The sequence below is a fragment of the Aspergillus mulundensis genome (genome assembly GCF_003369625.1).
Source record: "Aspergillus mulundensis strain DSM 5745 chromosome Unknown scaffold_0, whole genome shotgun sequence".
Lineage (NCBI taxonomy): Eukaryota > Fungi > Ascomycota > Eurotiomycetes > Eurotiales > Aspergillaceae > Aspergillus > Aspergillus mulundensis.
Window position 1 is genome coordinate 4,492,122 of NW_020797888.1, and position 27,856 is coordinate 4,519,977.

A 27,856-nucleotide genomic window follows, 5' to 3' on the forward strand; every position below is an offset into this window, starting at 1 on the left:
CGTCATGCCCCATGCCCATGCTAATAGTACATCCAATTCGTCAGTCATGTCTCATCATATAACATCAGCAACAAGCCCCAGTAAGACAAATCATGATCTCACTGAACCCTCATTCCCAGAAGCAGCAGCCTGCTCAAGAAGCGCCTGCCTCCTCTCGCGATACCACTTCTCAAGACAAACCCTCCTCTCCTCCTGCGTCATCCCCTCAACAACAAGCGCAAACTCCGTTGCATTAGGAAACCCAAAGCGCCTTGCCATGCTACAAAACTGGCGCTTCATGACGTCTTCCGGCGGGTTGTACTTGAACGTTACATGTCGGCCGTTCTTCTTGAACGCCGCAGCAACCACACTGCCAGCAACCTCGTCCTGTGAGCCGCAGAAGACCTGCATGTTGGCGATGCTGTCGTCCTCTGCGAGCTGGGCTTGTCGGCTGAGCTGTTCTTCGACCTTGGAGGACCCGACGACTTCGTTGTTCAGGTGGGTGTATTCGACGCCTGCGCCGGCGAGGATGGCTTGGACGGGGTCGTGCTTGGATGGTGTGTTGGATTCTTGTTTGAAAGGCGAAGAATCGTCATCGTCGTTGGCTTCGCCTCGGATCCTAGCGGCGAGCTGGCTCATGGCTTCGTCGTCGCCGTCCGGGTTTCTGCTACGGGGCCCGTCTTCGGAGTCTGCGTCGTCAAGTTCCAGTTCGATGTCCATGACTTGGACACCAGCTTTACTTTCGGCAACGTTTGTCTTGTTGACGATGTCGCGGAGCACAATGTTGTCGTTTTGGTACTCGAAGATGTTCTGCAGGCCGAAAATCTCGCCTTTCTGGTCCTTTTTCTCCTGCACTCCTTTAAAGTAGCGGCGTTCGGAGCTGGCATTGTAGCCGATGTTTGCTTGCTGCTGTTTGTATATTTGCCGAGCGTAGACAATCTCTTCGATGGTTCCAGCAGATATGAGCCTGAAGACTTCGACGTTGCGCGTCTGGCCTATTCGATATGCCCGGTCCTGGGCTTGAAGATCGTGAGATGGGTTCCAGTTAGGGTCAACGATTACGACCTTGTTTGCTGATGTGATGTTCAGTCCGACTCCGCCAGCTCGAGTGGAAATGAGAAACACGAATTGTCGCGGGTCAGAGTTGAAATCGGCGACGGCCTTGGCCCGGTCTTCGTACGGCATCGATCCGTCCAGGTAGCTAACATTATAGCTTGTATGATTGAACAGCATCTGTAACATCTTCAAAAGACGAACGCTGTGCGAGAAAACGAGGACCTTATCCCCGTTGCCATGCCACCATTTAAGGAGTCTTCTGAGAACCTTCCATTTCCCACAATACTCTGCATCGGCATAGTTCAAGATGGAATCTCTAGTACGATAGAGCTTCTCCCATTGGTCTGGCACTGCAATCTCCAGCATTTCCTTGTCCTTTTCTTGCTTTTCGAAAGGATCCGTACTCTGTGGGATAAGGATAGCCAGATGATTGCTCAGCTTTTGTAGAATCTGCATAGCTGGAAATACATATGTTTGCCAACGCCTACCCGAAGGTAGATACTGTTGACAACACCAACCGGCCTTTTTCCCGGAGCCACAATCGCACTTCATTGACGAGGTCTTGATGTAATGAATAATATCGCTGCTGAGCAAGTTCTCGTATGCTTCTGCTTGGGTATCGGTAAGAGGGCAAAACACGACGCGGTCGACTTTCTTGGGAAGCTGGTCGGCAATCAACGTCTTCATCCGCCGGAGGAAAAACTGAGGCAGAAGGTTCTCCACGAGCTTTTTTGCCGTCAGACGGGCTCGTCTTAGTTGTTGTACTGTGGCATCATGCGACTGGCCCACCTTCAGTGGTTCTGAGATGTGGCTCTTCCACGTTGTCACAGGACCCAGTTTACCAGGATTCGTCCAATTCAGCAGAGTCCAGAGCTCTTCATACTTATTCTGAATGGCGGTACCCGTCAAGCCGATACGGCAAAGAGCGTTGATGTCGTTCATCGCTTTTGTGGTCTCTGAGCTTCTCTCCTTGACGGCATGGCATTCGTCTGCAATGACACAGTCCCATTCAATAAGATTCACAGAGTCTCTGTTTTTCAGATACGTGGTGTAAGTCGTGATCATGATTTCAACGCGCCCAGATCTAGCGGCATGAAGAACCAGGTCCTTGTTGGGTCCTTGGTAGGCGTCTGCATGCCACCAGCCCCAGCGGGAGAGCTCCGACTTCCAATTTTCGATCAAGGTCCCCGGACAGATGATGAGGGTCCGCGGGTACCATAGATCTCCTTCACTCCTTCGCATCTTTCTCATTCTCTTGTCATCTCTTTCGTCTCCTGTCTTGCCGTATGCGGCGGTTAGGAAGGCGATCACCTGGACGGTCTTCCCTAGACCCATATCATCCCCAAGGATACCTCCTTTCTGGTAAACAAACAGTTGATGCAGGAACGCAACACCGTCTACCTGGTAGGGACGAAGCCACTGGGCGATGGGTGCCGGGATAATTCCCAGAGAGCAGGGCAGCGTGATGTCCTTGTATTCGGCGCATGGCTTGATATCCCTGAATGCTGGCTTTTCACGGAGAAACTCCAGTCGGCCATCGTCAGAGAAATAGACTTGGTCGTAGTCTGGAGGCAGTTTCAGGCCAGCGTCCTGTAGGTGTTCCTGCCGCCGATCAAACTGAAGTCGGCGCTTCTGCAAGTAGTCGGGAAGTGTATCTTCCATCAAGTCATCATCAGACAGTACATCTTCCCCATACTCTCGCATGTACTTCGGCAGAAATCCTTTGACTTCCCTCTTCTTGGGTACTCGACCGACGATTGCGTCTTTGGCTGCGACTTTGGTTGGCTTGTTCTTTGCCGCGGCTGTCGAGGTTCGTTTTCGCTTGCGGGATTTGCGATTCTTGAACTCTTTGTATACAGCTTCCCCCTCATTGAACGAATCATCGTCGCTAGGTTTTTCATCTAAGTAATCGTCTATCGGAATCTTTTGGTCTGGGGGTGATGATTTTGGGACCGAGCGCGTTACTCCTGGTGTAGAGCGGAAGGGCGAAGGAGAGAAGTTCTCAAGTTTGGGTGTGATCTTTTCAGGTTTGGGAGAAGGATCTAATATAGCTCAGTTAGTTTGCTGAGGTTAGTATAGGATTGAACGACATACGAGCGTGAGTAATGGGATGCGTCGCGTCCAGATCATCGTCGGACGAGCAGACCGTGACTGCATCCAGGTCGTCCAAATCAAGGGTAGAGACCATGGCTGCTACATGTTCGAGCGCAACCCGAAAAGTCCAAGAGTATTGGGTGAGCTGCGAGAATGAAGGTAGAAAAGATGGGGGAGGGATGATGCGGAGAGCCGATAAGTGAGTGATAAGAAGCTTGAGATCAAATTTGTCGCGGAAAAGTTGGACTCCTGCCATTCTTTGACTTCACTCGACCCAGCAACTTTACGCCGTTCAGTGGAGGACCGAGGCCCTCATTAGACACTTCTTCTACCAGAAATTTGTACGATATATCAATTCCCTCTGCGATCACCAGGTTCCTCGACAAACGCCAGCGACTCGAGTGCGGGGAACAATTCATCCAGGCCAAGACGATCGCATCAAATCACATATAAACCGAATCTATCGCATCTAAACAAGTTGATAGCGGAGATTGACCGAATCCATCCATAATGCCTCTCGATACATCCACGACATATCCTCTTACGAAGCTGCGCCTCGACGGCCGGCGATGGAACGAGCTCCGGTTGATCCAAGCACAAATATCTACGAACCCGGCCAGCTCAGGGTCATCTTACTTGGCGATGGGAAATACAACTATCCTATGCTCTGTACACGGTCCCGCGGAAGGCCGTCGAGGCGATGCGACCGGTGGTTCGGCGGGCTCATCAGGCGCAGTGGTGGAAGTCGACGTGAACATTGCAGGGTTTGCGAGCGTCGACCGGAAGCGACGAGCAGGCGGAAGTGACAGGTAAGACATAGCCCAGCAATACGAAGTGACGGAACTCTGCTAACAGCCTTGATTCGATTAGACAATCCGGCCGCATTGCCTCTACACTGCGATCCGCCTTTCAGTCGCACCTTCACACATATCTCTACCCACACAGCACGATCAGCATCCATGTCTCTGTCTTGTCAGCGGACGGGTCAGTTCTTGCAGCGGCGGTCAACGCCTGCACGCTGGCACTTGTGGACGCCGGGATACCGATGCCTGGGTTGCTGGCCGGATGCACAGCAGGGATGAGTGGCAGTGCCTCGACGCCAAGAGATCCGATGAACGACGAATTGGATCCTCTGTTGGACGTATCACTTCCCGAGGAGCAGGAGCTCCCATTCCTGACCGTTGCAACGACGTCGGTTCCTGCCGTCGGGCCGGATGGGGATGACGACGATATGAAGGTATCGATGCTGACGATGGATTCCAAAGTGCACCACACATATATCGAGACGATGCTGGCTGTGGGAGTGGACGGATGTAAGCAGATCCGTGAGATCCTGGACGGTGTCATCAAAGGCTCGAGCCGGAGATGAGATGATGTGGCTTTATTGCTTTTTACTTTGCGCAGCAGCATGCATGTTACTCTTCCATCTCTGTACATCAATGATCAGCGCCGGGTATGCCCAATCAATCCAGTTGACAGTTGCAGCTTGCATCCAAAAATAAACTCTGCGAGACCTCGTGGTTAACTCGAGTAGCACGGCCTTTTTGACGTCGGGCCCTTGAGTCCTTGACACCGGACCGGACGACCACGTTCAGGATGGAGACGATGGACCCTGGCCTTGCGCTCAGAGCCAGTCCTTTCTCCTCTATGGGCTTTGGTGGGCTCACTTGGGTCAGAGTCGAACAAATTAGCTCCAGAAAATGTGCTCAATCTTGCGCACAGTTGAAGCCACCCGATTGGCTTATCTAGCTTCCCGTTCCATTCATCTTATTATCCCAGCCAGCTTCGCCAGCATTTTCAGCGAGTTCCTGCCATTCCCTTTGTTGTTAGTCCTGTGGTAATTACTATCCTCTCATCGGCATCCTCAGTTGGGTCAAAGCGAATGCATCAGACCACGCCAGATAAAGACCGAGCAGAGCTAATGCGCGCATTTAATTGAGTGCTTCTAAGCTAGGGATAAGGTAGGTAGGGTTCTAATCCTATGTGCCCCAGTACGTGCAGCGTTGTGTTATTAGCTGTGGCACCTCCAGCTGTGCCTATATGTAGCCCAGCACCCACCGGTCTCCGTTCTCTTTTCCTCTTCTTGTTGCCAGCACTCCTAGACCACTTTGATCGGCATCTTGTTGATCATTCCCTACGGAATACGCCTGGACCAGACATACTCGACCTGGTGCTGATACTCTTATCTACCGACAGCAACAATGGACATGGACATGGGAGGAATGGACATGAGCGGCGGCGACGACACCGGAGCCGCATGCGTCATCTCGGTACAGCCTCTATCCTATCTCATCCCATCCCATCACAACCGAAGCCAGAACCTCGCTAACCATACCAGATGCTTTGGAACTGGAACACCATCGATGCCTGTACGCCGCCCAAATACCTAAGCATAAGCCCACGCCGCGAGAGTATGGACTAACCAGAATGGACAAAAACAGGCTTCCTCGCCAGAAGCTGGCACATTCGCTCGCGCGGGATGTTCGCAGGCTCCTGCATCGGCGTGATCTGCCTCGTGATCGTCCTCGAGTTCCTGCGCCGCATCGCCCGCGAGTACGACGCCTTCATCATCCACCGCGCCCAGATGCGCGCGCAGTACCTTGCCCCCGCGCAAGCTCAGTCCTTAACCCCAGCCTCACACTCAGATAGCGCCGCCGCCAGCGACAATGGAGCCGATACCCAGATCCAGAAACCCAACGCCACGGCTGCCACTGCGCCAGCAGACGCAGCGCCCTTCCGCGTCCGGCCGAGCCTCATCGAGCAGTTCGTCCGTGCGCTGCTGCATATGCTGCAGTTTGCCGTTGCGTACTTTGTCATGTTGCTGGCCATGTATTTTAATGGGTACATCATCATCTGTATTTTCATCGGCGCGTTCCTGGGCTCGTTTATCTTTTCGTGGGAGTATATTGGGGGTGGGGTGAAGGAGTACGTTTTACCCCCGGCCCTATGTTGTCTATGCTCTCTTGGGTTGTAGGTGATGCTAACTGACTCCTTGTTTGTAGGAATGATGCGACGGCCGTTACCAAATGCTGTGGTTGATATTCCACGAGAGTACCCGGGTACACTATCACGGTTGCGGGTGTATTACCCATCATTCTGGTACGAGAGGCCTTACTGGTTCCCATGATACATAGTTGCATCTTAGAGCTCTGGCGAGCTAGACCACCATCTTAGGCCTTAGGCTGTGGTTGAGAATAATGTAATGCCACTAATGAACATAAAAGATTGACATGGCTGTGCCCCAAAATGAACGAGTATTGTGTGCAACCATCTTTTCCTTCGAGCAGTCCTTACTGTAATTATCTTTATCATCGCAGGTAGGTATGCCGAGGATATGCTGTAGCCTGGATAGTTAGGGCTGGAGAGTGAGGAGGGGTAGCGGAATCACCCCACCATGTCACTCGGAGAGCGCCGAGCGGGGTTCAACAACTGTCGGGTCTTTTCGTCAAGAGACAATTACAGGTGCATTAAAACCCCACGGTAAGGACTTTCAGAGAAAAAAAAATGGTTATGTCAACGCTCTAAATTACACTAGGCTGGAAGAGAGCTATATTGTCGTCGACCAACGTGCGACAACCACAATACGCTCCTATCCGCATGGGTTTCATTTTAGGTAGATGTCTTCAGATTGGCGTATCCATGCTGCTTACAGCTCACCGCACTCGACGATGGTGGGCTTGACGTTGGAGCGGGGGGCACCGGAGGAGCTGCCGAGAGCCTCGATCTCCTTGACAACCTGGTAGGACTCGTTGTCGGCAACCTCACCGAAGACAACGTGCTTGCCATCGAGCCATGAGGTCACAACAGTGGTGATGAAGAACTGAGAGCCGTTGCTAGAGTAGTTGTCAGCACTTGGTCCGCGTTATGACATGCGCGAAAAGAACGTACGTGTTGGGGCCAGCGTTGGCCATGGAGAGGAGACCAGGCTTGTCGTGGGCAAGCTTGAAGTTCTCGTCGGCAAACTTGTCACCGTAGATGGAGCGACCACCGGTACCCTAAGACAAGGTCAGTGATTAGGAAAAACAATCTCAAGAACAGCAGGGGAGTACTCACGTTGCCACGAGTGAAGTCACCACCCTGGAGCATGAAGTTGGGAATGATTCGGTGGAAAGAAGAGCCCTTGTAGCCCTCCTTGGCGGGCTTCTTGCACAGCTCACGGAAGTTCTTCGCGGTCTTGGGGACAACGTCGTCAAAGAGGTTGAAGATAATGCGGCCGGTCTTGGGGGCTATAGAGTGGCAAGGCAAACGTTAGCGACGAGCAATTGACTCTTAGTGCCTAATAGTATCGATATTATGTAGAGAGCTGGCGTCTATGCCAAATGGATGCGGGGGTCGACATGTCAGTGGGAAGGAGGGGTAGTGTTGCGCGGAGACTTACCGCTGGTGCCGACAGGCGCATACTGAACGTCGAAGAAAACCTGGTTACCCATGGCTGCGTTGGACTGGTGGAATCCGCGGAAGGAGATGAAAGAGGATTGAGTGCAATTGAACGCGGAGGAGAGGGGACGAGAAGAGAGAGACGAGAAAGGTGGGGTTATTGTCGACTTGAGGCTTCGGGCGAACATTGTTGCTGGAGGGGCACTACGGAGGATCCGGGTTAACTCGGCCGCCGTCTGCAGGAGGTACGTCAGCCTGAGTACGCCAGACACGCAGCTTCAACAAGTGCAGTAGTGACTCTTGTGGTGAACTCTGCTTCAAAAGGATCAAGAGCAAGACATAGAGTTCATAGCTCCAGAAGAGAGTGAATTGAGTTAATTGACCAGGAAGGTACTCACATATAAGATATAGATTGATAGAAGGTCAAGGGACTGTAGCAGTGCAAAAAGCTTGGAGAGAGCTTCAAGAAAACAGGGAATTTGGAGACAAACCGAAAACAGTATGGTACAGAGAGATATTGATTATATAATAAATGATGGAGAAAGATGATCGTACACTAATAAAAGTACAAGGAACGAAAGAAAGCTGGAGTCTTGCTGGAGAACAACGCGAAAGCTCAAGTTCCGGGCCGGACCTGACTGGCTTTTGTAGCTCCCCGGAGAGCTCGGCACGTGATTCCATACTTTGCCTGGGCCGAGCGTCTTGGGACATTGCAAGTTGAAAGTCATTGAAACTATTAGATAGGAAAGATAGTTGAATCAATAATATATATCTAAATACAAAAGTAGAAACAAAAGACGGAGCCAAGCGTCCATGTGGTACTTCAAGGACCGACAAGAAGAGAGGTAAAAAGGAACGCTAAAAAAGAAGTTGTAGAAAGTCAGAGCGTTCAAGAGAAGAATAAACACATAAAAATACAGCTCCTGAAGCTAAAAGGGGAATAGATCGAAGACAAAAGGTCATAAACCACCAAGTCTAAATGTTCGTTCCACATAGTTGCTCATGTTCATGCATGATCAGTGCAAAAAATCGAAATCGCGAGATTGGGCAGTTGGCGCAGACTCGATGATGTCAAATCAGTGCTTGGAAATGAATAATGGAAAACAAATCAACAAAAGTAAAGCAAACACGGGCCGTTGATAAAATGGCTAAGCCCGGTTGTAAAACGTCTATCGGAAGTCGTCGTCCTCCGCATCACCATGATCCGTCATGTCCAACCGCTGGACAAGCTCTTTGGTCTCACGCGCGATCTCGAAGGCGATAGGCGGGAGTTGGTTCGTGAATGTACGAAGCTGTTCAGGGTCAGCGGCGCCTTCGCCCTCAGCGGCTGCGCCGACGAGACGGCTCCTTTGGTATTCGAGAGTTTCAATGCTAGCACCAGCACGTTGACGAAGGGCTTGGTTGGTGTCCGGCTTGGTGATGAGATGATCTGTGGAGGACGCAACGTTTGTGACTATCGAGGCAATGGCCGACACGTGGGTACGAATAGTAGTCATGCTTTCCTCGCCACGGATGCTCGCGACCAGAGACTGGATTGATTGAACCAATCCGTCGGCTTGATCCTCCACGTAGAACTAGGAACGCGGTCAGTATTTAAAAGTATCGAGTCAACAGAGGAGCGGTCTCAACTTGCCTTCAGCTCTTGAAGCTCATGGTTTTCTTGCTCGGGGTAACCATGTTTCAAGCCAGTGGTAACATGCTCTGACTCGGGAGGAGGGCTCATGGCGCTATATACAGATCCGTTGCTCATCCTGCTCTGGCTGGGCGCAACGCTGAAATAGTCGGGCGACTTCATTTGCGCGAACAGATCCTCGTCATCGTCGTTAAGTTCATCAGCCGGTGTTGGCCGAATCTTTACAAGACGAATGAGGTCGATAACGGCAGTCGACATGTGCGAAGCAGCAGCATCCAGGAGAGAGATGGGAGATAGGCCGCTCGAGCTAGTGAAATTCTTCGAGGCTGTAATCAGGTTGTTCGCTGTTGCAGACACCTTGCGTGTAGCTTTGGCGCATTCCGCTGATTCAGCATGTTTAGTCTGTTGAACGTCCTGCAGGATGTGGCGGACAGAGATAACAACGGCCTTGATTTGCTGCATAACATGCTGGTGGTCGTCGGATCGTGCAATACGTATAAGTTCGTCAATGGAGATCTGGAACTTCGTAACATGGACATCTTTGATGACGCCGTCTTCGTGCAGGAATTCGTTATCCTTAGCCACAGTGTTGACATCAGAACGTAGATCTGAAATTCCAGCAGAGGATGTACGAAGGTGCCGCAGTTGTGCCTTCGCTTTGGCATACCGACCCTTCCAGACATTGAGTTCATCTTCCAATTTGTGCACCTCTTCTGATAATCGCTCTTCATGCTCCAATCTAGAGTGGCTTTGTTCTGATAGCTCTCTCATCTCCATTAAGAAACCAGCAGCCTCTCGTCGAACTTCTTCCGTCACCTGTTGTTGCTCCCGCAGCTCCATTTGTAACTTCTGGTGCTTGATCTCGAGATCAGCGAACTGAGCCTGCAGTTCAGCATCTCCGCCTTCACGCCTTGGAGCCCCCGAGAGTTGACCTTGCAGATCCCTTTCGACGGCCTCGTGTTCTGCTCGAACCTTTTCAAGCTCTAGCTGCAAGGAGCTATTCAGGTCTTCCGCCTTGTGTATCTTGTTTTCAAGCTCATATTTGATCCCATCCCATTCTTGTCTTTCAGCGTTGCTTACCTGTATAATCTCGTTAGGAGACAATGTATAATGATATCACTTCGATGCTTACCTGAGACTTGTCCTGATCCTCCTGGTACCTTGAAATTTCCTCTTCTTTTTCCTTGAGCAATTCCTCCAGCTTGTCCACTTCCTGGCGGCCTTCTTGAAACTTGCTGATTTCCTGGTCTTTCGTTTTAAGCAACTCTTCGAGTTTGCTGACCTTCTCTTGCAATGTTGATACCTGTGATTGCGTATCTGCCAGGAGTTTTCTGTCACTTTCGCCGATTGTCGTTCCAGTTCCGCGCCTACTCCGAATGAATGAGTCAAGAGCGAATGCATCACTCCGCGAATCATATTCATCTTCGGTGCCAGCCCCATCGTCATCATCTTCCACCATGGTGCTCTTGTTGGGAACAATCATGTTGCTCTGGAAGGACTTGGCCATGGGACCCTCACCATTCATACCCGCATTGCTACTAAGAGACATTTTCCGAGGAGGATACATCGGGCTTCCAGGAGGGCCGCCAGAAGGATAACCTCTTCCCATCCGGGGCGGACCTCGCGATTGTGAGCGCCGACTACCAGGCGGTGGAGGGTATCCTCCAGGTCCAAGTCCGTTGGGCGGGGGGCGGCCGCGAAGGCTAGGCGCAGGGCTAGCTCGGCGAGAGTCCCTCGCGGGAAAATGAGGAAACCGTCGTTCTAGTTCGTTGAAGACATCGGCACCGAGGTCTCTAAAGCGCTGGTGCTGGAGCGAGGCAAGTTTCTGACGCGCCTGGTTGCGCTTTTCGTGGAAATCGCTTCGCGGCGGGAGAAAAGGTGGGACTTCGGGGCGCGCTGGCCGATTAGGAGACGGCATAGCCTGCTGCCGCCGAAGCAGCTCATCGTAAACGTCTGTGCTGAGCTCATGGAACTGGGTCGGCGATAGCCGGAGGAGCTTATCCTGTGCTTTGCTTGACTTTCTGTTCGACCGCTCGTCTCGATAACTCGAATAGAGGAACCTTCGTAAAGCGGAATAATGCTGGGCCAGAATCTCCTCCACCTGCCGCTGCCGCCTGCTACGCTGGTCGCCCAGTGTGCCGTTGCTTGATCTTGCAGCAACGGAGTTAGGCGGAGATGGGTTGCCCGAGTCGCTCAACTGCGAAGATGAGCCACTTGGAACGCCAGTACCGTTGGGATCGGTCGGTACTCCGGAGGTAGGAGGTGTCGCCAGATTGCTGCGACTCGAGAAGGTTGGGGAGAAGGGCGCATCCGACTTCTGGTATTGATTGAGCCCCGACCAGTCGCTTCCGTCAACTGAGACGGGCGACATGGTCCCTGGTTGACCATTCATGGGGCCAAGCGACATTAAGCGGTATTATTCCCTTGCGACGGTTGCGTGCGACAGCTATGTTGTTCAAACCACCTATTGATCTCGAAATTACTCGTATACATCCAACATTCGGAGCGATGGCATCGGGGGACGTCGATTACGGGGTAGCGGTACCGTCGGGATTCAGCAGGAGTCTTTGTTTGTAGCTGACAGTTATAAAGCAACGCCGTCCAAGATTATACAGCGCGAACGTATTTCCGGGCAAGAAAGGGGAGGTAAGACAAGCTGATCGTGAGAGGGTCTGCTGTGAAGCGAACGAGTCAAAGCAGACAGCGACGTAGGAATGAAAGATCACTGATTATGAACAAGAACACAAAGGAGAACAGATTATAAAAAGCGAGAATAAAGGATCAAAGGAGAGCACTGGGCAGGCGTCCAAGGATGGATCCAGAGAGTCCAGAGTCCCGAAAGTGGAGGACGGACGGAGGCGAGACTCCCGAAGCCTGAAGGTTGAGGGGAGATCTGAGACAAAAAGATGACAAGCTGGAGAAGAAGGACCCCGGTCTCAATCTTGACTTGACCTCACTCACAGAAACAAAGATGAAGAGAATCCCAGCTCTTCATCAGAAAGGACTACTGCTGCTCCCACACTACGCTCTACTCTTGGAAATTAATGCTAGTCAGGCTCCCCACGAATCACTGGCCTTGAAAGGGGCGGAAGGAAGCAATTCCCCCATGTTCAAACAGGTTCCTGCATTTCAGTTCAGACTGCTCAATATACATACATGCATACAATAATCATGGTCGGATTCTTGATCCTACGCTTTTCTCTCCATCCCGTCTGTGCGACAAGTTACAACAACCCCTGGGCCCGGAGTTCAACACCCTCAACCGATCCAGGAACCACCGAGCCGTGAGTCGGACCAATCAGTCACTTCATGCAGTGCAATGAAGGCACCGGTGTGGCGGTGCTGGGGCTGAATCTACAACTCTCCAGACTCCGAGTCTCCGTCGTAGTCTAGTCTCAGGGGTCAAGACACAAGCCAGGCGACTTTCCTACACTCTCCCGCGTATCTATAGTATCTACTCCGTACTCCATCATATCATCAATAATGCCCTAAATTTGTTACCTGCCAGGCTTCAGAGAACAAAGAAAAGCAAAGATTCACTCTTTAGGAAGTGAATTGCAGCACCTGTTGAAATCTCGCCCCCAGCCGCTCGTCTATCCATCAATCGTTTCTTGTGCTCTTCATCCCTTTTGGCGCCATCGCGCCACAATCCTCTCGCTCTGGCCTAGTTTCACGAGTCCGTCATGAAATTGATTCTCGAAAAATACACTACATATCTGATTCATAAAGATCATGCGGCGAAGTTGATGCGATTAGTATAGGTATTATCCGTACACAGGTTATCATCCATACATTGCGAACAATCATCTCCAGATTTAGTCCGAGTGATGGTCCACCCTTCTGTTAGGACCGAGTGCTCGTGTCCTCTGCTTTTCGGTCTATTGCGGCTCAGGTCATCCCCGCAGCAAAGCTCTATGTATAATGCCCAGACTCCATTATATTTGCTCCCAAAAATCAATCGTGACCATATCCTTGACTTATCGATTGCCATTAAAACAACCCACATGTAATCAAAAGTTCAGAAAATGTGTACCGGAAGGAAGGTCCGGGTGAGCGAACCGAATGAGAAGGACAGTTGGCCCCGGGTTGGCCGTCGTGAGAAAGCCTAGCGGCATCGTGGTGTATCGTAAAGAAGGTAGAAAGGAGAAAGGCGGTTGCTGATGATGTTTATCTCGAAGATGTCATGGTCAGTCCCCGGGTGGCACCTACAGCTGCTGAGACCGGTGTCGCTGACCGGGTTGGAGCAGAACTGCGGTTATGGGCCATGTGCGCTCTAACTAGATGTCCTGCCGCAAGTGCAGAGCACAGACTCAGTTCTCCGGCAAGCACTGCGGCTGCCACGATACGAGCCAGTTGGCGCGCGTTGTCGCCAGGGTTGGTGGGGTGAGAGCCACGAACGCCTAGGAAGTCAAGCATGGCAGACTGGGCTTCAAGAATAGTGCCACCACCGATGGTACCGACCTCAATTGAAGGCATAGACACAGCGATCTGGAGATTACCGTTTGTACTAAAGAGTTTGTTAGCACCATCCATAAGTGGTGGGATGTCAAGTGAACTCACTTCTTCATTGTGGTAATGCAGCTGCTGCTCTCAACGTTCTGAGCGGGATCCTGACCAGTGGCAAGGAAGATTGCTGTAACAATGTTCGATGCGTGCGCGTTGAATCCACCCAGACTGCCTGCCATGGCACTTCCAATCAAGTTCTTGCTGGTGTTCAATTCAACCAAGGCATCCACGTCACTCTTCAGCACGTTGCGAACGACATCACCGGGAATAATAGCCTCTGCCACAACAGATTTGCCGCGACCATCAATCCAGTTGAGAGCAGCTGCTTTCTTGTCGGTACAGAAGTTACCAGACACAGAAATTGTGGCCATATCGTCAAAACCGCATTCAGTGGCCATGATGTGGAGGGCCTTCTCAACACCCTTCGAGATCATGTTCATACCCATGGCATCACCAGTAGTAGTCTTGAATCGAATGTAAAGATAGGTACCAGCAAGAGCAGTCTTCAGGTGCTGCAACCGGGCGAAGCGACTAGTCGAGTTGAATGCTGCCGTCATGACACTCTTACCCTCCTCAGAGTCAAGCCAAACCTTGGCTGCAGCCGCCCGCGCAAGTGTAGGGAATCCGACACAAGGGCCGCGAGTCATCCCATCGCCAGTCAAGACAGTAACTGCACCACCACCGGCGTTAATAGCCTTAGCGCCTCGACTGGCACTGGCCACCAGGACACCTTCAGTAGTCGCCATGGGGATGAAATAGCTTTGACCGTCAATAGTGAGAGGCCCAGCGACACCAAGAGGCAGAGGCAGGTTCCCAATAACGTTTTCGCAGCAAGCACCGTGGACAAGCCCGTAGTTGTAGTCTTTGAAGGGCACCTTAGACGTCTCCAACGAACTCGTGACAGCAGACGTGGCGGGTGTCCTTGAGATCACAGCCCTGCGAATCTTGACTGCCCGGGTGAAGGCATCAACACGGCTCATCAATTCCTCGTTTTCCAGCGACTTCTCCAGAGCGTATCCAGGAAGTTTGCCGCAGAGGGACAGTTCAATCAGTTCTTCATCACTAAGGTAAGACGCCTTCTTCGCTTTCAGCATTGCCTCACATTCCTCCATGCTCCTCTTAGGACCTGCGTTCAGATCAACTTTCGGATAGACCTTGGGCTTAACCGGTTCCTTGGGAGCGGGAGTGGGTTGCGGTTCCTTGATGCTCCACCTCGCAGCGTTGAAAAGATAGCCGTTCAAAACAATGCTCAGAGTCAACACAGCAATAATCCACTTGCTGATGATTGGGTCTTCGATGCTCTTCAGAACGCCGTTGAGGACTTGCCCACCCACTGCATCCAGAAGCTGATCAGTGTACTCAATCTCAAGAGACTGGCTCTCTCCGAGCTTAGCGTAATGCACCGAAGGATATTCAAGTTTGTATTTGATAGGCGGAACAACCGTCACAATTGTCTCCAGTTTCTGGCTCTTGGCGGAAACATAAATCGCATCCAGACCGTTCTCAGCAACCTTGAAGGGATCAATAGGCGTAGGTGCAAAAACATTGCACAGAGGAGACAAGCTCGAATTCCGGAAGGGAATTGCGGTCATGTTCACCACATTGACCAGTACGAAACCTCCGACCATGAGGAACTTGAACCGGCGCACATTGTTCGACTTGATTTTTCGTCCAAAAACACTGGTATCATCAGCATCACCATTGTCTGATCCTGTGCCAAACCAATCATTGCTCGAAGCAACCTTCTCAGCAACGCTCTGAGTGATGCCATCCTCCTCAAGAGCCTTGCGAAGGGTAACATGGCGTCTAATACGTGTAATCTCAAGTTTGATGCAGAGAATGGTCGTGTAGAAAGTAAAGAGCAGAAGGCAGTCGAAGAAGAGGATCCACGCCGCAAGGAAGCAGAATTGTCTCAGACCACCCTGGACTCCGGAAGCAGCCCCCGCGACGAGGATAGAGATCTCGATACAGTAGTCCCGAACAATTTCGAAACCTTGCTCTCTGATGGCAGTCTGGATTGAGTCCTGGATAGAGTTGGGAGTCGATGTGGCTGAACCTTGTCGTTTCTTGTCAACTGAAGCATTGAGAACGGCCCTGGTGAGAATGATTGGCTTCTCAAACCCAATCGTGGTGACAAGGAATGGAAGGCCTTCAGACAGAAGGAGTACATTGATGGGAACGCCGAACTTGGTGGTAACGAGGAGACCAAATAGGAAAGCGAACATGCCGGAGAAAAGGACAGTGGTCGCCAGCCAGAATTTCGATCCCAGCTGTTTCATAGAGAAAAAGAGGGACGCGAAACTGAGGTGCATGGCAAAGTAGCCTAGGGTCATGATGACGATATCAATGGTTTCGGCATGCTGCTGGGAGTTAGCAAATGAGATCCGGGACGAGGCTCATACAAAAGTACCTTGATCAGGTCGACGAAAGAACTCCACGCGTCCGAGACCCAGGAGCTGACGGTTCCGTTAGGTCCGCTGATGGGACCACGAGTACCGCGCATAATCCATCTCTTTTGCTCCTCTTCGTCATCTTCAACTGTAGGGTCAGGAAGCTCTTGGACCGCCCTTAAGAATTGAGGGACTTGGTCAAACGGGAGAGTGAAGACAAGGGACGAGTCGTGTGAAAAGGGAGAAAAGAGATTAGGAGTATGAGGGAGGCGCTGAGCGGATGCATTAGCGGGGACCGGGATGGTGTCGGCAACGGGCGCGATCGACGCGGACTTGGATACAGAATCCGGAAAGATCAAAGTCGTCAAGGCAAGATGCTGGTCAACCTGGGAACCAACGGTAATCAGATTCAAAGAGCAAAAACCGCCAAATTACTTCAAGAATTCTCACCTTGTAGTCCTCCTGGTTCAATGAATCTTCCACTTGCCACTTCCAGGACGTGCCTTCGCCCAACCGGAGGCTCCTATTCCCAAGAAGAAGGGAGTCTACATCCACCTGGCCGGCACCATGTTTGGAGTTTCTGAATGAGTCAAATAAGCTACCTTCGAGCAGGCCAACATAGGTCGTACTGGCGAGAAGGGCAATCACAACGATTGTGTGGATAGGATGAATGCAAGCGCGACGAGAGATGGACTGCAGACAACCAGTCACTTGGCGCTTCAGCCACGAAGGTTCAGCTTCGCTGTCTCCTTCAGCTGTCCCAAACTTCCTCCGAATCAACACAGAAGCCATGATGGCTTATGGATGAGAGGCGGTGTATGTGGTACAAAGGTACAAGGTACCCAGCCAAATGCTGATGCGGAATTGCGGATGGGTCACACCGAACGAGAGGCCCTATCCGATATGCTCAATGCTCGCAAACTGTAATGCACGAGTGGAAAGTAAATTAAGTCGATTTTCTGGGGTTGAGTGACATATGGCGAGGGAAGAGGGTGCTATACGTTCTGGCATCTGCGGGTGACGAACTTCCAAGGACCTAATGATTTTTTGCCGTCAGCGAATCATTTCGTCCAATGGCCTGCCACTAACAAGAGCGGAGCGAAGCCATGAGAAATAGGCAGCGAAAGCAACGAGAAAGGGAGAGAAAGAGCCTGGGCTCGGGCAGCAGACATACCCTAAGACGCAGCAATGCCGTGAGACGTCGGTGTAGGACCGCGTAATTCAACGATTCCGATTCCGATAGTCGCAGTAGTCCCCCAGAACGATTGCCAACAGAGGCTCGTCCTCGAAATCTGTCTGTCTGCGCTCAAGTCAGTCGAGTCGTCACAGCCACCGAGCCCCTGAAGATGCGCACACTCAACCAGAACAGAAGAGCTTGAGCCACCCGTGACCCTTGGGAAGAAATAGTTAGGTAAGCCGGCGAATTTCGCCGCCGAGAGAGGCTTACTCTTTTAGGAAGGAACAGAACCGGGGGAACCAATCAAAAGCCGCGCTGGGAGCCACAGCACTATTGACTGAATTATGGGAAAGGCGTATGATCGCCAAGCAGGCAGCCCAGATGCGTAGGAGAGGATTCCAGGCGTGGGATCCAAGGTTAGGTAGAGGGAGAAAGAAGGAGAAGGAGAAACGGCAAGTCAGAAAGGGGGGACTGGGGGGAATAAAAAAAGCTGGCGGAAGTGAAAGCTGGTTGCCGGTACTCGCCCAGGCCAAACGAGGCTAAGTGGGAATCCCACCTGCAATTCCCAACCGACGGGCCACAAGCTGTACCTCCAGCACTGACGATCCCTCAGCCTTCAGGTCCAACCCTCCAGGACCCAGGTTATGTAGCTCACGTTATCTCTCACGTTATCATCTTATGACGGGCTGCGGACTTTGTACGGGAAAGCAGTTTGTTGAAACTGCCAATGGACGGTGACTTCGACAAGCTTGATGCGAATACTCCGCTGGATGAGAGGTCATGCTAGACGCGGAGTAAGTCTTCCAAGGAGCGGTATCACAAATTACTCCGCCAAAACAAAGCAAGACGGCCTTGTTATCTACGTAGGGAGAAGAGGCCGCAATGATGGATTGCCAAAAGCAAATACGGCTCTCGGCTCTGTCGGGATTCATCCTTTTAGGTGAACAGCGAGTGGCTCTAACCTTTGGGAGTCCTGCATCTTGCATGAAGGCGACCATCTCAGCCCGACAATTCCGCAAGGCAATCGTCGAGTGATATATCCGGATACCGGGAAGCCTTTGGTGACCAAGGCTGGTGGCGCATGGCGTTGTTGTACACAGCACCGTACTGTGAATAGCGGATGACAACCTGGTGCATAGCTGAAGAACCAGAGTACAGGATACCCTGGGTAAAGTGGTTTTTGACGCTTCTGGGCCTCCACTTTGCTTTCTGAGACAGCTTCAAGCCCAATAGGGCAGCAGTTGGTCCCTCCACAACGGAGTCCGAGGAGCGTTCCCGGACGCCTTGACAAGTAACAATATCATGTCGCGTCCCCCAGCCTAGCTAGAGTCGGGAACAATAGATGCAAGGATGCAGGGTTGTGCAGGGTAAGCACTTGGAATGCCCACATTCTGGACGATCAAAGAGGTGCAAGGCCTTAATGTCTGACGGCAATATGTCGTAACGAGGTATGGCCATGGATCTTTGAACTCGCTACTGAGTTGAACTTGCAATCCATCATGATTCATCAGTGGGACGCTCTACACTTGGGCGCCACTGCACGGATAATCGCTCAATACCCACTTTTTCTTAATCAATCTAATCAATCAATCTCTCATCTGCGACACCGGACCTTGGCTGTATAGACTACGTACCTTTTGATGTTTTTTCCGTTGTGGAGATGATTGTGCGAAGTAGTATGGTCGAAAATCCAGAAAAAAATCGCTTAGATCCGGAACGGGATGTGACATGATATTCGCTGCCACCATGTTTTGTCGAAGGTCACGCAAACCGACACAAGAGAAAGGGAGATACGATCTCGATCAGGTTTCCGATTGTTGTGTAGCTCAAGTTGCTCAACAATACCAGGAACGCCAGGCTTGCGAGCCGAAGAGCCGTTCCGTGGATGCTGCAGAAATCCAATGGCCAATGGCTATCCGTGGGCGCCGCGGACTGCGAAGATATATTGATTCTGTTGATAATAGAAACTCGTGTTCGGTAGACGCCCCAAGGACAATAAGAGAATAACAATGGAGGCGACGTTGCTTTGGGCTACCAAGAACTCTTGCAGCTTTTTACCTAGGTAGTAGTGTTGGCAGTCTACTTCGGTTAGGCTGGTAAACTGCAGGTGACCTGGTCTGCGTTTGGTAAAGAACCTTGGAAGCCGGTTGACTTTGGACTTCAATCATCTATTTAACTACTCCCATCATCAGTCTACCTCGTAATTTCTCTCTTCTCAAGGCAGTGCTAAAATTGAACGACTGGAGATTAAGGGCTCTCCCACATTGCTGTTGCTTGTTTCCATTGGCGCCCTGCCCCCCTGCATCAGAGCCGGCGCTTAGATCTCAACCCCACGCACGGCAACAAGCATATTGCCAACGTTAGTTTATCCATCTCAACAAAGTGATCTCAAAAGTCCCAGTTGACCTAAAGTAGACTTTAAGCCACTTCCCACGAAACTCTTCAGGACGTGCTTTATCGCAAATTCAGACCAATCAAAGACTCACTCCTCTTTTCTGTAGATTTCAGATCTGCAGCGCCTAAACGATTATCAAGGGTCCAGGAAGCCTAGAGTCATGCAAATATCCGCTCAAGGCTACTAGGCGCCGATGCTATTTCTAGATTGCCATGCGGCTGGTGGTCTAACGGAGCTAGATGCCTCACTGCAGCAGAAATTGTGAAAGCATGCTCCTACAGCCAATCGTACCTTACCCACTCCGCCAGCTTGAGCATGTCAACAAGATCTTTGCCAGCCGCTGATCGTCAACCATGCGCCGTACGAATTTAACCTCACATGACATCCTCAGACGGAAACAACGACTGTTCATTCATTGGCTCTGGCCTTCTCTTTATTGTAGCTTTGCCTCTCCTCTTCCCGTCTCATCAAGCGCTCCAATTCTGGGTCCATGTGTTTCAATAATGGTGTGCTCTATGAGCCAAAGTTGTCTATCGAGATATCTTAAATGGCTGGCTTCCTTTGACAGCGGCTGCTTTATTCCCCTCGTCTTGGTTTAAGCTGGATAAACAAAGTGGGTGGTCACCTGCGGATGTTTATTGTTTCAAGAGCTGTCATTCGAGCCTGATTTCTTTGCTGGGCACCACACCGATAGAGCTTCTACTGTCTCCTATTTGACAGATTCAGCTTTGTACTGGACTCCTTTGTGACTCTTGTCATTGTCCCGAACAAACCAAGAACACAAGATACTTTGAGTGGATATCGCGGCTGTTGACCAGAACAATGGACATATAAAAGGTCTGCAACCCTTTCCCAGCTAGGCCATTTTGAGAAGGTTTCCCAGACAGTTACACTGACTTTTGAGCCTAGCGATTCTGATCTAACTCGCTGGACGGTGTTAGGCTTTCTTCTTGATACTCCCAGAGCCTCTTCGCAAACAAGTATTTCATTCATCTTCCTATCACAACATGCATGGCATTAGCTGGAGGTTGATCCTCCTTGCTTTTCTCTTCACATCATCCTGGGCTCACTCGTGGGTGGAACAGCTTATGGTCATTGCACCAAATGGAACCTTCGTGGGTTCCCCAGGCTATCCTCGTGGAAACATCCTTCGCTCAAATCCTTCATTTAGCGACACCTCCATGACTTACCTGCTCCCAACCGATGGCAAAGCGGAAGCCACCAAGGCTGATTATCTTTGCAAGGACACTCAACGGAAACAAGCTCAGACGGATGGGAGTCCACGGCTACAGGCGAGCGCAGGCGCCGCCATTGCCCTCCGCTTCCAAGAAAATGGGCATGTAACACTCCCGGAAACACAGAAAGGGAAACCCAAGAACCGCGGGACAATCTACGTCTACGGAACGACGGACCCAAAGGAGGACGAAAAACTTCTGGATGTCCACAAAGTGTGGACTGAAGATGGAGCCGGTGGTGATGGGCGCGGAGTCTTGCTGGCACAACGGAACTACGATGATGGCCGCTGCTACCAGGTCAACGGTGGTGAAATCTCCACAAAACGACAGAAGGAATTCCCGCACGAGGCCGACAAATACATGGGTGGCGATTTATGGTGTCAAGCAGACATCGCGTTACCGAGCAATGCCCCCTCAGGCAAGCCATATACGCTCTACTGGGTTTGGGACTGGCCTACCGCCGCCGGGGTAGATCCCGGTCTCCCTCACGGCAAGCAGGAGATGTACACAACATGCATGGATGTGGACGTTGTCGATCACTCAGACAGCCGAATGAGCAATAGCGCAAACTACGATCACGACCAATCTCTGAACGGTGCCTCTATTCCTAAGCAATTCAACGAGATCTTCGCTTCACAATCCGGGAGTTCTTCGGAAGCAACTTCTACGAAACCAACGCCGACTCCTTCGAGACCGGTGACACCAGCACCATCTGGGCCAGCAACGGGACGCCCAGTAGCGACGGTCACGGTGACCTCCTTTGTGACCTCTGTGCAATGGGTACGCCCGACCGGCAATGCTTAGACTCGCCCATGAAGTCAGTCTGTTGTTCGGGAGCGCTGCATCTGGGTGTCAAGCAACTCCTCGCGGTGGCGGCATTTATACATGGCTGGACCAAGCCGATAATACCCTACGAGCATTGCCTTATAGCTGGGCGGGCCTAGCAAAGGGTTTCCATATCTTTCGAACGTGTCTGCTGCCCCTCTCATTTCATTTGTCCCGAATTGGTTCTCTGGAAGACCAAATGGTTGTATGTAGCAATATCCGTCGAATATACTGTCAAGTTATACGAAGAATCTCAGTTATAAACCTAGAATAAGATAATAGATTATTGTAAATGCCAGAGGTATGTGACCGTTATAGTTGGCAGTCTCCACAAGAGAGGATCAGTTCGTGCCTAATTCTCAAGGCATGTACGGAGTAGATCTGAAACAATCACGTGCGAGGGACCGTCGAACGACTCGAAGTGGATGGAGTAGCGAAATCGGAATCGAACGCCCTTTGCTATGTGTCTGTGCTTTCTGACGTGACAACTTAATTATACATATCCATCATCTTAAGCGTGGTGTGCTTTTGTTGGGCATATCAGAGTCCCGCGTTGAAACGTCGCAACTTGTTGCAGGGAAGGCACCGAGAGACAGACACCGAACTCCACAGCAGTCCCAACTGCGCCTCGTCCGCTTCGTTTCCGTCCTCAGCGTTGTTGAGAGAGAGGTTGAAGGCAGGGTCAAAGTGACCTACAGAGCACGGCAAGGGGTTCATTGCCGCCGAGTACCTGTCTTCATCGCTCATCGCCGGCCAAGTAAGTCCCCTCGCCACTTCTCCGAATCTGCTGGCGCTGGCAATTGGACGCGGGTTACAGCTCCTGTGTGCAATTAGACGCTCATCCCCTCGTTTTCCACTTGCTGTGCCTTTTACCCCCTCCCTTCTCTTCCTCACCTTTCATATCCCTTCGTGACCCGGGTCCCGCATCGCTTGAGTTGGTAATCAGCATTTCTGACATTTACTCTGGCGCGTAGCTGCGCTATAATTAGCACCTAGGCTTGCCCTCGATAATTCTGGCTCAAGCGCGGAAGAGACACCAATCCGAAACATCTCGTTGCAGCGAGCAAACCTCCCGCTATAATTGGTCTTTCGCAAGCGAAAGGGTCTTCGAACTGCTTCAGGTACCCGCCCGCAGGAACCGCCTCGCTGTCGCTTTTTCCACGGCCTCGGTACTTCGCTGTCGCTTTGCTACAACCGTGATCCATTGGAGGGGGTTCGTTCAATCTCTTCGGCGTCTCGCTACTCTTCCGTATCCATTATTGCTTGATTTACGGCCTCAACCACCCTTATTCGTCCTGCCTATAATAAAAACAAGGCGCTGGGTTGTGCTTTCACACGCAAGGAGTCCGCCAGGTGCCCCTCCCAGCCGAATCGCAATTCCTCGGACCATTGTTGCTTGTCCCTTGACTTGGAGGGTGTCGGTCTTGCCCGAATAGACTGCGGAATCTTGGTGTCTCAGTTCGTGGGCCAAACCACGAAGTATTGCAGAGTGTGGGCTGGCCATCGCAATGCGAGTCTAGGGTGAACCTCCAACCACCACCATTGCCTGAATTGATATTCCCTTTGATCTCTCCTGGACGCGCAATCATCGGATTTTGCTACATCCTACATTGGCTTTCTTGCCTCTCGCGGACCCGATGACGACCACCATGACAACAGCAACGTCGCCCCCTCCGTCACAGCAGGCTGTTTCGTCTCCTAACCTCACAGTTCTCCCTCCCATTGTAACCGACACACCTGTCAGGGTGACGAGTCGCCAGCGATCGTCATCTTACGGAAAGGACCGCCTCTCCACATTCTCCAATCTTTCTGTAGCCTCGCAGAACCGGTCGAGACCTGGGTCACACGTTTTCCCTATATTTCACTCCAGCTTGCCCTATGCTCTAGTGCGGGATTTCGCGTATCCCACTATCCACCCTTTTCATTACGGCCCGCTTCCGCCTTCTGCGTCTGGGCTCTCGAGCCCTGTAAGCGAACATCGGCGGTTGTCCGACCCCCCGGCGTCTTGGGACAGTTCACGTGGCCAATGGTCAACTCAACCGTGGGGCAGCGATACTGGTCATGGACACCAACCGCTTCCAGCGATGTCGTTTGGCGATGGTCCTCCTTATAGCGAAGACGAAGACTTGCACAGTCCCGTGTTCTCTGCGCCGCGCCATCGTAGAAACAAATCCACCGGGAGCGACGTGAATGGAGGAGGCGGCAGGATATCCGGTGGTAATAACTATACTCGCCATCTCAGCATTATCGGGGACAATGAGCGTGGTCGTTTGGTCAGCATGAACGCTGACGGTAGTGAGACCTATTACGTGAATGATGATGACGACGGGGACGATGGGCCGGGGGGTGACCTTGTCACCTACCCACCGAACCAGAGTCGATATACCTACCTTGGCTCATATAATGATGAGCATGGTTACGACAGACAAGCAGGCTTCGAGTCGGAAGAAGACTATACTGGGACTCACCGGTACTCACGCGAGTTTCAGTTCTCAGTCGGATGTCCGGATGAGGAGATGCACGGGAAAGCGGTTGCACTTTTCGACTTTACTCGTGAGCACGAGAATGAGCTTCCGTTGACCGAGGGCCAGGTGATCTTCGTCTCGTATCGCCATGGCCAGGGGTGGTTGGTGGCGGAAGATCCACGAACTGGGGAGAGTGGATTGGTCCCCGAGGAGTTTGTCCGCTTGGTCCGTGATATCGAAGGCGGTCTCACTTCGTTGAATGGCGATGATGAGGCTGAATATGAGGATGATTACCATAGTCCGGACTCAACAGACTCCCAGCAGGAAACCACACCGACCACCTACTCGGCGGCTAATGGGGCCCTGAAGAACCCCGGGAGTGGCAACGAGAAAGAAAGAACGGCAGCTCCGTCAGAGACGGAGCAGTTACCAGTGAAAAGCCAATAACCTATGTGGAAGCATAGAAGAGACATGAACCGAGCAACGCCACGGTCCCTGACCGTCTCTCTTGGTCGGTATGATTTCCTTGATTATCTCGAGAGTTCCCCGGTCGGAACTCGAGACTGTCGTATATCTGCATACATGATAGAACAGTCATGACTAGAAACCGTCATGGCTCGAAGGGTGGGATTGTGCTTTAATAGCATATCATACTTACTGGTCTAAAAACCGCAGAGCCAGCCTGCGGTTGCGCAACGCTTGTTACGAGAGTGATGTGAGTGAGATTGTACATATTTTATATCATTTGGAGTACTGTTCAGCGCCAGCGTCGGGAGGGTCGTCCATATATCAATACCAACATATCAGCCATATCATTACCAATTACCATCACAGTTGCTTCTTTTTTTTAGAATGTAGGCCGGTTCGGGCACGGGAAGAAGGAGCAGTGGCGGAGTTGAGAGGCGCATTGTCAAAAAGAAATGTAGGAAGAAATGATGAAATATGAGCCTGGATCTCTGTTGTTAAGTATGTACATCTTAGCCGTAGGAAGAAGAAGAACGGAATCTATGCATATGTGCCAGATACTGGTCAAGTTCTCTGCGGGTCCCAGCGTGATGAAGAGATCAAGAATGTCGCTGCATCCTCGTCCGAGTCCCCATATCCGAGAGAACGGGACCACCGGGCTTCGGGTTTCAGGAGCGTCGCAACCAATAAGGGTCAATTCAGCTCCCATTGCGTTAAGTGATGCGGATCACAGCATGGAAAACACGACGTCGTGGGCCACCGGGCACGGTAAACTGAACTTGTTTAGACGTGCTGCTGAGATGTGCTGGCTGGAAGACCCCGTGGACGGGCGGTGCGGCGCCGTTGCCTGTTCAGGCGAACCAAGGGACCGACCTGAGAGCCTGGAGATTTCTCAGTGACGGTGATGATTTCTGCCCAGGTGATGTTGGAAGTAAGACTTGCGGGGTGAGGCTAATGGAGGGTTGCAGTGATGACCAGCTTGGGGTGGTACTTTACAAACTAAGCTGGAGCGGAAGAAGTGCCGGGAGAGAGATATGACGAAGACCAGAAATACACAGGGCGAGCGCTCAAAAACGAAATTGCCGTCAATTGAAAGAAAAGAGAAGCAAGTTTTATTTCCACCAACATAATCACAAAGGGTCAGAAGATTTTGCATAGCAGAGAAATAATGCCCAAAGAACTGCAGGGTACGAGCTGAAGGATGAAATAACAAAAAGAAAATCTAGCCCAGGAGGTCATCTAGGTTGGAGCTGCCTGTCTTTGCTGGTTGCTGTGGTTGCTGCTGGGGTGTTGGAGAGGACAATCCGGATGACGGCGCTCCCCAGATGCCTGCACTCGCCTTCTCCTTGGCCATGCTGGCGAGGTTGGGTCCTTTGCTGGCGGTGGACGATGACTTCTGAATTCCAGCACTCGCACTGGCTGTGGACCACAGTGACCCGAATGCATCACCAGAGGCCTTCGAAGCCGCTGGCTTGCTGCCTACAGCTGGACTGGTAGGGCTCGTGGCAGATGAGAAAGAGGAGGTGGATGGCATGGATGGTCGGTGGCCAAAGGCAGCAGAGGGCCCTTGCTGCGTAGCAACGGACGTGAAATAGTTGGGAGTTGCCGCCTGGTAGCCGGTAGGTTTAGGTTGAGCTGGCTTCGGGACTTGCGATGAGAGGGTAGGAGAAGTGAAACCACTAGATGTTGGTGTCGGAGTCATCGAGGTGAACCCAACAATGCCGTTAATGTTCGACCCTTGTGTTCCAGACACTGGACGAGGAGCAGCGAACTGGGTGGTGGAAGTGGTGCTGACAGTGGATGCGGGCGGGGGAATGCCGAATGTTTTGGATGACGAGGGAGCGGGAGCTGCTTGAGGTGCCGACTGGAAATCGTCAAAATCATCGTCGTCATCAGCCGGTGTAGGATCAAGCATATTGAGGCCGTTGCTGCCCGCGGGCTGCTTTCCAGTGGCAACAGACGATGTAGGAGCAGGAGCGGGAGCGGGCTCGTCATCGAGAAAGTTGACGAGATCTGGTTCAGGGGCCTTCGGCGCCTCGGGCTTCTTCGCTTCTCTTTGAGCGCGGGGAGGGCTGGCCGCACGTCTTCGGACTGGAGCAGCATCTGCTTCATCGTATTCGTCATACTCCTCAAAGCGATTTCCTCGTCTACCGGTATCTTCAAACTCCGTAGTTGCGCCTCCAAAGCCACCACCATCACCATAAACACCGCCGCTGTAGCCACCAAAGGAGAGACTGTCGCTGCCGAATCCTCCGTAGCGACCACTTCCAGAGCTCCCGATTCCACCTCCAATGCCGCCGCCAATGCCTGCTCCACCCTCAAATCCGCGAAACTTGTTACGGTTGGCCCTGGCCTTCTTTCTCTCGGAGCGGATCAGTTCGACATCGCCCAGAAGTTTGACCAATTCCTGCGCACGGTTTCGGACGTTGATTCCCTGATCTTTGCCATTAGGGTCGATGTAGTGGAATTGGCGAAGCATACGAATGAGGGACAGGTGTGACCTGGCATCATCAACGACACGTTCCGATCCGTTCTTGATGAGAAACTCGAGCAGTTGAAGGCCCTAGATTCGGCAAGAAGACACCGTCAGCAGACCTCCAAAGAACAGCCATTGAATGCTCCGCACCTTGTAGATTTGCCGCCACTCCTCTGATGTCTTGTCCGTAAACCGCTTGTAGATCATGGGCATAATCTCATTGAGTAACTGGCTGTCAATCCGAGACTCGGATCAGTAAGAGCTCATGAATCCGCGACACCATTGGAGCAGGGATCTTCGGAGTAACTGACTAATGATGAGTTCCAGTAGCGATTTCCTGCATCAACGTCGTCGAGGCACCCCATGGTTCATTGTTTGTAGCTTCTCGGACCTAGGAGGTATGAGTGACTGACACCATAACAGTCAACCCCACACTGAGGGCGCGGAGTGACGCCGACATCGCGGACGGAAACGATCGGGACGACGAACCTTGGCCTCCATTTCAGTGTAGTTCATAACAGCTACATGAGAGCAATGTTAGCACATACGCTAATCTCAGTAACAAGGAGAAGCTTAGGGGTCTTGCTCCTTATGGCCGGGACCTACCATTCTGGACCTTGCGCACTCCCGCCTTGAGATCATACAAGGTCAGGTTGCTGACTTGGTTTTTGAGGGAGTCGAAATCCATGATGTGCGTATCAGGAAAGTATATGACAGCGCACACCTCAATTCAATGAGCGAAACAGCCGAGTTCTAGAAACCGATTGAGGGTCAGGGCAGATG

At 51.7% G+C, this 27,856-nt stretch overlaps 9 protein-coding genes across 9 annotated transcripts; 4 read left to right on the plus strand and 5 right to left on the minus strand.

The window, feature by feature from the left end:
* Positions 1-90: 90 nt before the first annotated feature.
* On the minus strand, positions 91-3,385 carry DSM5745_01234 (putative DNA excision repair protein (Rad26L); the record flags this gene model as incomplete). The annotated part of the gene is made up of 2 exons (XM_026743250.1): positions 91-3,077; positions 3,130-3,385. The coding sequence occupies 2 exons, from the start codon at positions 3,383-3,385 to the stop codon at positions 91-93; spliced, it is 3,243 nt and encodes a 1,080-aa protein (XP_026609095.1).
* Positions 3,386-3,639: 254 nt separating this feature from the next.
* Positions 3,640-4,498, plus strand: DSM5745_01235 (exosome non-catalytic core subunit SKI6; the record flags this gene model as incomplete). Its single annotated transcript, XM_026743251.1, has 2 exons — positions 3,640-3,938; positions 4,000-4,498. 2 exons carry the CDS (start codon positions 3,640-3,642, stop codon positions 4,496-4,498), a joined length of 798 nt encoding a protein of 265 aa, XP_026609096.1.
* Positions 4,499-5,330: 832 nt separating this feature from the next.
* On the plus strand, positions 5,331-6,168 carry DSM5745_01236 (high-affinity Cu transporter CTR3; the record flags this gene model as incomplete). The annotated part of the gene is made up of 4 exons (XM_026743252.1): positions 5,331-5,399; positions 5,468-5,498; positions 5,571-6,054; positions 6,132-6,168. 4 exons carry the CDS (start codon positions 5,331-5,333, stop codon positions 6,166-6,168), a joined length of 621 nt encoding a protein of 206 aa, XP_026609097.1.
* Positions 6,169-6,775: 607 nt separating this feature from the next.
* Positions 6,776-7,559, minus strand: cyp4 (peptidyl-prolyl cis-trans isomerase; the record flags this gene model as incomplete). Its single annotated transcript, XM_026743253.1, has 4 exons — positions 6,776-6,962; positions 7,018-7,124; positions 7,183-7,355; positions 7,508-7,559. The coding sequence occupies 4 exons, from the start codon at positions 7,557-7,559 to the stop codon at positions 6,776-6,778; spliced, it is 519 nt and encodes a 172-aa protein (XP_026609098.1).
* Positions 7,560-8,675: 1,116 nt separating this feature from the next.
* DSM5745_01238 (putative cell polarity protein) lies at positions 8,676-11,510 on the minus strand (the record flags this gene model as incomplete). Its single annotated transcript, XM_026743254.1, has 3 exons — positions 8,676-9,080; positions 9,242-10,219; positions 10,272-11,510. The coding sequence occupies 3 exons, from the start codon at positions 11,508-11,510 to the stop codon at positions 8,676-8,678; spliced, it is 2,622 nt and encodes an 873-aa protein (XP_026609099.1).
* A 1,796-nt stretch (positions 11,511-13,306) lies between these two features.
* On the minus strand, positions 13,307-16,827 carry hmg1 (HMG-CoA reductase; the record flags this gene model as incomplete). The annotated part of the gene is made up of 4 exons (XM_026743255.1): positions 13,307-13,646; positions 13,700-16,005; positions 16,056-16,421; positions 16,486-16,827. The coding sequence occupies 4 exons, from the start codon at positions 16,825-16,827 to the stop codon at positions 13,307-13,309; spliced, it is 3,354 nt and encodes a 1,117-aa protein (XP_026609100.1).
* A 3,787-nt stretch (positions 16,828-20,614) lies between these two features.
* DSM5745_01240 (uncharacterized protein) lies at positions 20,615-21,646 on the plus strand (the record flags this gene model as incomplete). Its single annotated transcript, XM_026743256.1, has 1 exon — positions 20,615-21,646. The coding sequence occupies one exon, from the start codon at positions 20,615-20,617 to the stop codon at positions 21,644-21,646; it is 1,032 nt and encodes a 343-aa protein (XP_026609101.1).
* A 1,670-nt stretch (positions 21,647-23,316) lies between these two features.
* Positions 23,317-24,579, plus strand: DSM5745_01241 (adaptor protein NBP2; the record flags this gene model as incomplete). The annotated part of the gene is made up of 1 exon (XM_026743257.1): positions 23,317-24,579. One exon carries the CDS (start codon positions 23,317-23,319, stop codon positions 24,577-24,579), a length of 1,263 nt encoding a protein of 420 aa, XP_026609102.1.
* Positions 24,580-25,819: 1,240 nt separating this feature from the next.
* Positions 25,820-27,761, minus strand: DSM5745_01242 (uncharacterized protein; the record flags this gene model as incomplete). The annotated part of the gene is made up of 5 exons (XM_026743258.1): positions 25,820-27,160; positions 27,224-27,305; positions 27,385-27,464; positions 27,563-27,594; positions 27,680-27,761. The coding sequence occupies 5 exons, from the start codon at positions 27,759-27,761 to the stop codon at positions 25,820-25,822; spliced, it is 1,617 nt and encodes a 538-aa protein (XP_026609103.1).
* Between the last annotated feature and the right edge of the window lie 95 nt (positions 27,762-27,856).